The sequence below is a fragment of the Poecilia mexicana genome, unplaced genomic scaffold, assembly GCF_051168715.1.
Source record: "Poecilia mexicana isolate PSO_F unplaced genomic scaffold, ASM5116871v1 scaffold_1, whole genome shotgun sequence".
Lineage (NCBI taxonomy): Eukaryota > Metazoa > Chordata > Actinopteri > Cyprinodontiformes > Poeciliidae > Poecilia > Poecilia mexicana.
In genome coordinates, this window is record NW_028263370.1 from 18836179 (window position 1) to 18848105 (window position 11927).

Here is an 11927-nt window from a genome sequence, read left to right on the forward strand (position 1 = left end):
CTTCTCCCACAGACCAGTCTCTCCCTGATAAACACATTCTCCCCCTCCTCACACACACCCTGCTGGCTCTGAACAGAGAAGTTAGGGAGGCACAGCGTGGAGCGCAGACAGAAAACAGACGAAGAGACCACTGACTGTCCAATAAAAGGTAGGAATCACCCATACTGTACTTTTAATGCATCATTAGATTGTAAGTAGTTTGGAGTTTGGTGGTTTAACAAATGACCATTACAAACAACAGAGCAGAACTACGACCGGGAAGCAGCACAGACCTCTGTTGTCGTTTAATCAGCGTTCATCTGCTTTTTAAAATCTCTGTCGTGTTTGATTATACGCCTACAGACCTTGCATAGAAGACGTGTTTTTGATTTTTATTAAAACATATCAAAATACCTAAAGTAGTTAGAATAAAATTCTTCTAACTCCAGCTAAACTCATCAAATTGACCCTAACTCAGATTGTTAAAGTTGTTTCTATAATATTGAATATAAATGTCTGTTAAGCAATAGAGCTGCTCAGTTTCAAACTAAGAATGAATATAAATCTAGCATTGTTCTGCAATTCTTTCTGTAACTTTCTTAAAGCTGCAGTATGTAAGTTTTATTAAAAAAAATACTTTTTTATTTTTTACATATCTGTTGAAAGTGTCTGTATGTCATAACAGTATGGTATGAGTCAGATAACCTTTGAAAAAAACTTCATCTCCTCTGTCTTCTCCCAGCGCTAACTAGAAACAACCAATCAGAGCCAGGAGGCGGGTTTTACTGCTGCCAATCACAATCTCTCATTCCCTGCCCCTCCCTCCTTGCGCTCTACTAAGCACAGCTTTTCCCCATCAGCAAAGCCTGTTGTGAATGCTAATGCTACCTGTAGGCAGATAAACGGTTTTCTTGAAACACTAAGTTGTTTCTCCACCATTAGCGAATTTAGCAGCGAGTACATGAAGTTGACCCACAGTGCTTATTCCCTCCTACTAGTTCTGATTGGTTGTTTTTGATCGGGAGCGGTGCATTTCTTCATATGTCAATAGTAGCTCAGGGAGGAGATTATATTGACGTCCAAACTCCAGACCAGTAGGTGGCGGTAAATGCACCTTGAGTTGGTTTAGACCGCCATTAAAACCCAACAAACAGTCTTAACAAACAGTCAAGACATAGTGACCGTTTTAACAAATAAAAGGTATATTCTTTATAAAAGTTATGTACTTCAACTTAAAAGCTTTACTTGCATAAAGTAAAGCTGTGAATGGTCTGATTAACATTGTGTAACAGCGCTTTTGCCATCAGCAGAAGATGTCTGTGACTATCTCCAGGGACTTGAGTGTCCAGGTCCTGGACGATCCGAACAAAGTGAAACTGACTGACAGACAACAGCAGCTGCACGCCGCCATACAGAAGGGCGAGCCCAAATGTCTGGGGGTGAGTTATTAGCTATATTTACTTCTGTGTTCAAGTTTGTGTTAGCCAGGATAGTATCTTCTTCTTCGATAAGCTTCTTGGCGTCGAACTCTATGGTCGAACTTACATAGGTCACGTGCAAACGTTCTCGTTTGACGTAACACTTCCGTAAACTTTTAGCTGACATCCATCTTGGCAGGCCATTGCTATGGAGTTGCTATGACAACAATAAACAACCTACAAGCTTGGAACTGGCTCTCGCCTTCTTCCTGCCTTATACACAGTATAAGTGCATTACTGCTATTACTCAATTAAAATTTTTGAGTACTCTACCCACCTCTGTGTAATACTAAAATAAATATCAGTGATATTTACTGTAGTAATTACTGGCGAACAAGCAAAGTTAGCTTAGCTAATAGATTTTATTTGGAAGCTAAGTCTGACATGTAGCATGTAAGATGAGTGGCAGAAAAAACAAACAAACAAACAAACAAACAAACAAACAAATCAGCTATCAAAAGATCGGATCCATCCATCAGAAATGACCCATTCTCATTCAGCTATTATTTACCACAAAATGGAGTTCATGGTGTTGGGACAGAATCTGAGTAGTTCTAACCAAATTGGGCCAGAAATTGGATTGGATTAGCATTGAAACCGAAAAGGAGCCTCACCGTTCTTCACAGATCCACTATTTTTCTGTTGGGTAGTATGCCCTAATACAAAAAACCCTTTTTTAATCCAATTTTAAAAAGCCATTATACTCTCTTGTTTTTTAGTTTCCACAATGATTTGTGTGTGTTTTCGTTGTGTTTGTACCAGTTGAGCCAAGTGATGCTGGGGCTGATGGTTATGACCTACTCACTGCCTCTACACTTCATTGAACACACTCATGTTGTCAACTTCGGTGTTCCCTGGTGGACCGGATTAACAGTGAGTTGTTTTGTTTGTGTCTTCTTATGCAGCCATATTCAATAAATTTGAATATTATATAGATTATTTACATAGCAGCTGTGGTTACGTTAATTGTGCAATTTGACATTTCAAAAATAAATGTACTATATGCCTATTTCGAAAATTTTAAAGTTGATTAAAAGTTGTGCTAAGGCGAGGTGTTTTTTTTACCCGGCTATTTCTAAATGGGTTTATTTTGGGAAACTGCTTTGGAAACACGTTTTTTGCAGATGATCAACAACCAGATGTTGCCACTGGCGTAAACCACGAAGAAGAAAACAGAACAAATAGCATATGAACAAACTTATTCATGTGTGATTTTAATTGTTTCTTATTTAATAAAAACACTGCTGTTGTGCAATTCCCCTGTTGAAAAACTTAATTCAAATAATCAGAAACTTATAAAACAATGACTCTTATTAAGAAACGTAACTTTATCTCATAAGCAGACACCTTTTATATATTTTTTTACTTTAGTTTTTTGTTGCAGCAGACATTTTATATACAGGTGCTGGTCATAAAATTAGAATATTGATAAAGAATATTGAACTTTATCACAATATTAGAATATTGTGATAAAGTTCATTATTTTCCATAATGTCATGATAAAAATTAAATTGTCATATATTTTTGTCATACATATAATTGTCATATATTTTAGATTCATTGCACACCAACTGAAATATTTCAGGTCTTTTATTGTTTTAATTTTGATGATTTTGGCAAACAGCTCTTGAAAACCCAAAATCCCTGTCTCAAAAAATTAGAATATTATGAAAAGGTTCTCTGAACGAGCAATAAAAATAATCATCTGAATCAACAAAGTAACTCTAAACACCTGAAAAAGATTCCTGAGGCCTTTAAAAACTCCCAGCCTGGTTCATTACTCAATGAACCAGGCTGGGAGTTTCATTACTCAAAACCGCAATCATGGGTCAGATTGCTGACCTGACTGCTGTCCAGAAGGCCATCACTGACATCCTCAAGCAAGAGGGTGAGAAACGGAAAGAAATTTCTGAACGAATCGGCTGTTTGCAGAGTGTTATATCAAGGCACCTCAGTGGGAAGTCAGTAGGAAGGAAAAAGTGTGGCAGAAAACGCTACACAAAGAGAAGAGGTGACCGGACCCTGAGGAAGATTGTGGAGAAGGGCCGATTCCAGACCTTGGGGGAAGCAGTGGACTGAGTCTGGAGTAGAAACATCCAGAGCCACTGTGCACAGGCGTGTGCAGGAAATGGGCTACAGGTGCCGCATTCCCCAGGTCAAAGGTCAAGCCACTTTTGAACCAGAAACAGCGGCAGAAGCGCCTGACCTGGGCTACAGAGAAGCAGCACTTTGGACCACTGTTGTTCAGTGGTCCAAAGTACTTTTTTCGGATGAAAGCAAACTTTGCATGTCATTCAGAAATCAAAGTGCCAGACTCTGGAGGAAGACTGGGGAGAAGGAAATGCCAAAATGCCAGAAGTCCAGTGTCAAGTACCCACAGTCAGTGATGGTCTGGGTGCCATGTCAGCTGCTGGTGTTGGTCCACTGGGTTTTATCAAGGGCAGGATCAATGCAGCAGCTATCAGATGATTTTGGAGCACTTCATGCTTCCATCTGCTGAAAAGTTTTATGGAGATGAAAATTTAATTTGGTCTGGAATCGGCCCTTCTCCACAATCTTCCTCAGGGTCCGGTCACATCTTCTCGTTGTGCAGCGTTTTCTGCCACACTTTTTCCTTCCTACTGACTTCCCACTGAGGTGCCTTGATATAACACTCTGCAAACAGCCGATTCGTTCAGAAATTTCTTTCCGTTTCTCACCCTCTTGCTTGAGGATGTCAGTGATGGCCTTCTGGACAGCAGTCAGGTCAGCAATCTGACCCATGATTGCGGTTTTGAGTAACGAACCAGGCTGGGAGTTTTTAAAGGCCTCAGGAATCTTTTTCAGGTGTTTAGAGTTACTTTGTTGATTCAGATGATTATTTTTATTGCTCGTTCAGAGAACCTTTTCATAATATTCTAATTTTTTGAGACAGGGATTTTGGGTTTTCATGAGCTGTTTGCCAAAATCATCAAAATTAAAACAATAAAAGACCTGAAATATTTCAGTTGGTGTGCAATGAATCTAAAATATATGACAATTTAATTTTTATCATGACATTATGGAAAATAATGAACTTTATCACAATATTCTAATTTTATGACCAGCACCTGTATATAGCATTATTCTTCTATTTATTTTTTAATGTAAGTTGATATTACTTGATCTTATGTTATTTGTTCGAAATAAATAAAAAAGAGAAAAAAAATACACACAAAAAAAAACTAAAACATTGGAATTTCTTCGATATTCATAGAAGTGTTTTGTGCACATTTATAGCAGAAATGCACCTAGATACTGATGTTTCCAAGCCTTTGTTTCTGTTAATTAGGACAATCTTTGTGTAAAAGCTGATGAAGTTTTTCACTTTGTGTTGGAGGTGGAATGTAATAAATCTACCTGTTTCTGTTCTCAGTTCATTGCAGCAGGATCGATTGCGATGACGTTGGATAAACACTTCTCAGTGAAGATTGTAAGTCTGCGCCAGGCATATTAAAAATTGCATGAATTTTAAATAATAACATTATTTATGTCATTGTTTGTATCATTCTCAATATGTATGTTATTTGCATACATTTTATATTGCAAAATCTTACCAAAACTGTTGCATAGTTTCTGGTGCAAATATCTCAGTTCACTTGAAATAAGACAAAAGTAACTGAAAAGTAACTTTTCAGCAAGATATATGTTTGCTTTTAAGTCAATAATTCTTGATTATAGGTAAAGTTTGAGTTCGACTGTGAGATTTTTTTCTCTTAAAACAGGAAAAGTGTCTTGTTATAAGTGAAAATATCTGCCAGTGGAACTTGAACTTCTCTATCTATAGTCAAGAATTGTTGATTTAAAAAGTTACTTTTAAATTACTTTTGTCTTATTTCAAGTGAACTGAGATATTTGCTCTAGAAACTAGGCAAAAATACTCATACATCTGTGTTTTTCTTCATCAACATGGTCACACATTTTCTTTTAAATGCACTTTGGTTTTATTGACTTTATGAAAATGCCATCACCGGCTCAACTTAATCTGAGTCACCAAATCCCAAAACATTTTCCTAGAAGTTCTGGGATGACCTGATTAGCCGTTTCAGTTTGTGCTTTTCTGATTCCAGCTTTATGCAGAAAGTGAAATGTGTTTTTCCAATCCAGGTACAGGTGTGTTTGGTAACGAGTGTGGCAGCTATGGTGCTGTCAGCGGTGGCTGTGATCATCTACTCTCTGGATTTATACAAACATACGCTGCCGCACTGTGAGATGACGACAGAGCACCTCTCATATTACTCATTCGACCCCTGTAAGGACAAAATCAACGCCACGGTTGGTGTCTGCTTCTATTTATGTCACCATGTTGTGAATTTCCTTTGTGATTTTGTTCCATTTTTCATACCTGACGTATAATTACTCTTACTTGAGTAAAATTTCTGGATTCTCTACCCACTGTGAGAAACTTCAATATATGAACAAACATGTTTTAACCAAAAATTCACACCTGCAGTTTTTGTTAAAGTTTCATATATTTTATATGGAAAAAAATGATTAGGAAAATATTTATTTTGCCTGATTATGTTATTTATAGGAAATATTTGGTCATTAAAGTACCAACATTGTCACATGATTTTATTTTTTGGTCCATCTGATGATGTAATTTTTAAATAATTGATGTTTTGATTTGTTGCTCATTACTTGAGTAGACTTTTTACTAAATATGTTTTAACTTTAGTAATTTATTGGATGGATTCTTTTTACTTTTACTTTTAAAATATGTGGAAACAGTTCTATTATCACTTGAGTATAACTTTTGGATACTCTGCTAACAAATCATTAGCTTGCCACTTTAAAGATGTGGAAAACACCACTAAAATAATTCAGGAAGACATTCTAGAAATAATAGGAAAAAATAAAAATATAATGTTTAGTGAGCTCTCACTGTTTCTGCATTAGCGTAAGCCAGACTGTGCTTTAAAAAAACGACGGTATTACAGAAATGTATTTTCTGCTCTTTATTTCCTACAACAGAAATTCTCCAAGGGGTTAAAGTCGTCTCTGCTTTTCTTCACGTTGGTGCAGGCAGTCCTCTCTGCCGTATTCTGCTGGCTTCTCTACAGGCAGAAACACATCTTTTCACAATACGCAGTAAGTAGTCTTGTTTTGGTTATAATTTGAATTTGTATATTCTGTTTGTCTGCTAGCATGTTTAAAACAGGAAATCCATGTTGCTATGAGGGTAGTTGGGATGTTATATATATTTTTATCAATCTTAGAATGGAAAAAGTGCAAAATCATATCCCACTTAAGATACAAAATACATTTTGCTTTATGTTAAAATAAATATGCATATTCAGTTTTTATATATTTAAAAGAAATGTATTCTCATCATTTTTTCAATATCAACAACATTCTCTCATGAAATATAAATATTTGCTAAGAAACTTCCAAATTTCTAGATCTTTTTCAATTTTTAATACAATTCTGGACATTTGTGGACTAAATTAAACTATTTAACTTGCTTGATTGCTTGTCTTAATAATAAAGCAACCAGTGGTGTATCAAGGTTTTCAAAAGTATGCGTAATTGCTCTCTAGTCTCTAATTATTGACTAGAGAGCAATTGCACCTCAAAAATTTAGTAATGTTACCTGAAATTCAAAAATGCAAAAAGCATTCATATTTGTTTGGTTATTTAAGTATTATTAGGCTACAAAATTGAAGTGTATTGTGTTCCATTGTGTTTTTCTTAAATTCTACAATTTTGTTTTATTTCTGCCACTTCCTTTAGTATTTTTTTAACACTCATCAGCACATTTGGCCAGCTGGTTTTACTGCTGTAGGTGCTTCTCTTACCTTCCAGAAACCACTTGCTGCATTCTTTTTGGTTGTGCAGGAGGCTCCACTACTGCTTTTCAAAGATGTATGTTTGTATAATTGCACATCTTTTTGCAGCCATTTTTATGTACAAGTGTAAACGTTGAGTTGGGGAGCGTTGCCATTTGTATTTAAAGAAACAGAAGCCCTAAAATAGCTCATTCTGAAAATAGGAAAAATGGAGCAGACTAAAACCTCATTCTCCAAGAAAGATTTTGTGCAAAAAATGTAATGAACATGTTTTGTATAGAACATATACCTGCCGTATCCTGTTCAGGGAAGCTTAATGGGCCACCTTTAAATCTTGGCAGGATGACTTTTTGTATATTGTCTGCCTCGTATTGTTTTTCTGTCAAAGTTAAAGACTCTTCCTCTTATGGAGAAGGACCCTCCCCACACAACACCAAGATTAAAACAAAAACAACACTATTTTATTTATTGTAATCCTTGTGGGTTTGCAAGTGCAAATGTTAACTCTCTCTCTCTTCCTGTCCTTGCAGGCTATCAATTTACTTCCTTCCAGGCGCAATGAAACAAAAATAATGAACGGAAAGTGAAGCTGATATGATTATCCAAATGCAAATGTTCTGGCTGTTTCTTGTGCCCACAAATGACAAGTTTTCTTGATCGCTTTGATCTGCTTAAGGAAACTCGGTTTTCATCATCTATTTTTTTCTCGCCTTTTTGTGAAACGTTTAACACAGATGTCACAAACTCTACTGTTTTAGCGATATATCAACCAAAATAAATTACCAGTTTCTGTTAGAAATTACCAAGACAAGCATGAGAATCAACAATCGGGATTTCTTCTACTGTAATAGATTTGTTACTTTCTTAATTTCTTATTCTCTGGTTTTAATTTTGTTTACTTTTACAGCATTCTCTGTTTTCAGTCACAGTTTGAAAAAATGTCATGGAGTTAATAAAATTTGAATCAAAGAAAAATTTGGCACTGGCATGAAAACGATGTAGAAGGTGCACACCGTTTTTATTTTGTTGCCTGTTGTATAACGATTAATATGAAGAGATCAAACACCTGGTTGCAAGTTGCCTTGTTGACGGTAATATTTGCTTTTGTTTCATAATTAAAACCCACATTTTGTACATTTTTTTTACTTCCATTTGAGTCTGTAGTGCTTCTAAAAAAAAAACAACCAGCTGTTTTCTGGCAATAACTTAATGTTTGGTGTCTGGAAAATGAGTCATTTCAAAAATCCTTGTGAATGTAAATCAGCAGCACTGTCCGTTACCTAGCAACCCCATTGAAGTCCAGCCCCATTTCCTAGCAACCCCAGCAGAGCCCAGCCCCGTTACCAAGCAACCCCAGCTGATTTCCAACACTTTAGCATAATGAGTCACCTTTAAATATTTTGGCAAACAAAATGTGTAACTTTGACCTTTTTTTTTTAGGCCTGTGTGTTTACTGTTTTGAAAATCCTGTATCTTCTACCTGCTCATTTTTAAACAACTTATGTAAAATTGCATGTCAATGTGCTTGATAATCTGTTTTATTTTTACATTTTTTATTTTGCTTTTACGTTTTGTCTACTTGAAATAAATAAAAATATTAATTACAGCTCTCAGTGTGTTATTGTTTCAGCAAATTGCTGTTTTTGGGGCCTGCCATAAGCAATGCATAGGGAGAGCAGTGACTGACCTGCAAAGCAGGTCAGACACTGCCTCCATGCATTGCATGGCAGGCACCTATTGTTCTACACCCAATAGAACGCCTCTTTATCAGTGAGAATGCATTCAATGCATTCTCACTTATAGTTTTTCTGTTTTTCTTTATCAGTGAGAATGCATTCAATGCATTCTCACTACTAGTCTTTCTGTTTTTCTTTATTATCAGTGAGAATGCATTCAATGCATTCTCACTACTAGTCTTTCTGTTTTTCTTTATCAGTGAGAATGCATTCAATGCATTCTCACTACTAGTCTTTCTGTTTTTCTTTATTATCAGTGAGAATGCATCCAATGCATTCTCACTACTAGTGTTTCTGTTTCCCTTTATTATTATTATTATTATTATCAGTGAGAATGCATCCAATGCATTCTCACTACTAGTGTTTCTGTTTCCCTTTATTATTATCAGTGAGAATGCATCCAATGCATTCTCACTACTAGTGTTTCTGTTTCCCTTTATTATTATTATTATTATTATTATTATATAATGTTCCGTACGTTTTTTGTCGTTTAACTATTTCTACTATCTTTCACTAATTCTACTAATTCATATATCAAAACGTTCAGCTCCTTCAGGAGAATCTTGCTTTATCTTTTGGTAAACTTCACTATTGCACTTTTTGAAATAATTGCCCTTTTGTGCAAATTTATTGCCCCATTCATTCCTATGCTGGAATTCACTAACAGACGTCAGTTGCTAGAGTGTACACTCTACTAACTGCCGTTTTTGAACTTTTTTCTGCTTTTTGACAAACAAAATGATGCTGTTCATACATATTTCACTGTAGAGAAATAATTTATGCATTAAAATGTAGCTACGTGTGTCTACTTTATGGAATTATAAGTTTTGTTGCTACAGGTCTTACTGTTTTCTGTCAAACTCTTCTGGAGTACAACCATGTCACACTTTCTCCTATTCTTTCAATGTATTTTTGTCTTGTGCTCTGTTTTAATCTGTTTCTATGCATTCTGCAAGTCTGCTTTTCTGTTTTGCCTTCTGGTTCTACTGGTTTTTACTATCTTCTAATTTCTTCTGCAATTTTTATTCAATTTTAGCAATTAATATATGAAAATGTTCTGCTTCTTCTGATCCTTTTTGCTTTTGCTGTTTTACTAATTCAAATATTTCTGGTTTTTCTGCTTCCCTTAATGTAAGCTTTTTGCTCTTTCACTGTTAAACTGTTTCAACTATTTATGGTTTTGCACTAATTTCCTCTTGTGCTAATTATGATATTTTTACACTGTTTCACTTTTTGACTTTTCAAATAATTCATGTTGCACAAAAACTTCTACTTCTTCAGCTGAAATCTGCAAAACCTTTACTAAGTTTCACTCCTTCAAATATTTCTGGATCTGTACTAATTTGATAGATAGATAGATAGATAGATAGATAGATAGATAGATAGATAGATAGATAGATAGATAGATAGATAGATAGATAGATAGATAGATAGATAGATAGATAGATAGATAGATAGATAGATAGATTAGTGACTTGCGGTGAGGTTCATACCTGGTGAGGCACCTACTTAATTATAATCGGATTTACAAATCTAGACCCCCTGCATGTTATTGTTTACATAAGGAAATTTCTCGCATGCTACAATGCTGGAGGGCAAAAAGGCTATTCCTTTACATGCCATTCATGATTCCGTGATCTCAATCAAACTTAGACATGTAGATATTATTAATTTCGTGCTGTGCTTAAAAGCAAAGGGAGAAACCGTTAAAGTGCAACTCAAAACCACGTCTTTCTCGCTCTCTGTATCAGCACAACTACTGTGTGGCTAGCTCGCTGGACGGCTCGCTGTTACCATCTCTTACTCTGCACTTCTGGAGTCACAATGTCTGGGTTCATGAGCGCCCCCAGCGATGAGGCATGAGAACTGCCTGCCTCACCTCTAATCTGTATGGCGTTTGCCGTCTCAAATAATATGCCATTTATGATCGCTCGAAACATGTTGACACACACAGTTGGTGAAAATAAAAACACAGTACATTAAATACATAAGCTAAATTTTGGAAAATAAGTTCATACATGTTTTTAACCATTTTATTGGCGACTTACAGACAGGAGGAGCTGCTCTCATAGAATGGCAACCGGTGCTCTTAGCGAGAGGTTGCGCAATCACAGGTGAGGCTCAGCTCGGTGCTGCCTCACCGGCTTCGCTTCCAAGCATTTTAATGGGAAAATTCAGCGATTTTGAAGAAAAAACATGATCATATTTTAGTCAAATGATAAATAGGGACTTTATAGGACAAACCACAGGGTGAAAAAATCTTTATAAATGATGTTATTGTTATATATTATTTTTCCATGATGACAGGTGTGGCTCTGGCTCTCCTGCCTCATCTGACAGCACATCTCTGATTTTATATCTATCTATCTATCTATCTATCTATCTATCTATCTATCTATCTATCTATCTATCTATCTATCTATCTATCTATCTATCTATATCTATACAGACCATAATTTAGCTAACTATGGTCTTTTTTATGCTCTGTTTCACTTTTTGACTTTTTCAAATAATTCAGGTTGCACACAAACTTCTGCGTCTTCAGCTGAATTCTGCAACACCTTTGCTAAGTTCCACTACTGGGCAAAGGATTTTTACAATATGACTGTAGCTTTCTTATGCTTTTTTCCAACTTCCTACTCTTTGTTCTCAAGTTTCTTATATTTTTGCATAAATCATTCTGCAAATATGCTTCTTTGGCCCTTTATGTTAAGTTTCACTCCATCAAATATTTCTGGTTGTGTACTAATTTCTTCTTCAGCTAATTTCTGCTCTTTGCTACGTATCACTGTTCAACTATTTCAATTTCTTCTGCTTTTCCCTACTTCTTACGCTTTTCTCAACTTTTTCTTGCATTTCTGCTGCAGTCATTCTGCAAATATGCATTCTCACGGCTGTTTCGCTAGGAACAGCTATTTTTCTAGTTA

The 11927-nt window shown here is 35.7% G+C and overlaps 1 protein-coding gene across 4 annotated transcripts; it reads left to right on the plus strand.

The window, feature by feature from the left end:
* The first annotated feature begins 16 nt into the window (after positions 1-16).
* On the plus strand, positions 17-8870 carry tmem176 (transmembrane protein 176). Of its 4 annotated transcripts, none has more exons than XM_088006023.1 (7): positions 17-148; positions 1290-1418; positions 2220-2330; positions 4852-4908; positions 5583-5750; positions 6450-6566; positions 7209-7837. In XM_088006023.1, exons 2-7 carry the CDS (start codon positions 1293-1295, stop codon positions 7392-7394), a joined length of 765 nt encoding a protein of 254 aa, XP_087862149.1. In that variant the 5' UTR covers positions 17-148; positions 1290-1292; the 3' UTR covers positions 7395-7837. The 4 variants fall into 4 exon arrangements, with proteins under 4 accessions (XP_087862149.1, XP_014829190.2, XP_087862151.1 ...); XM_014973704.2 differs by having other exon boundaries at positions 20-148; positions 7795-8870; XM_088006025.1 differs by having other exon boundaries at positions 60-148; positions 1287-1418.
* The last annotated feature ends 3057 nt before the right edge of the window (positions 8871-11927 follow it).

What these genes read in the sequence shown, in the direction of transcription:
- tmem176 (XM_088006023.1), top strand. Translation starts at nt 1,293, where the DNA reads ATGTCTGTGACTATCTCCAGGGACTTGAGTGTCCAGGTCCTGGACGAT. An exon ending in GCGAGCCCAAATGTCTGGGG is followed by an intron (nt 1,419 to 2,219) that starts GTGAGTTATTAG and finishes TGTTTGTACCAG; the next exon opens with TTGAGCCAAGTGATGCTGGG. An exon ending in ACATCTTTTCACAATACGCA is followed by an intron (nt 6,567 to 7,208) that starts GTAAGTAGTCTT and finishes CACTTCCTTTAG; the next exon opens with TATTTTTTTAACACTCATCA.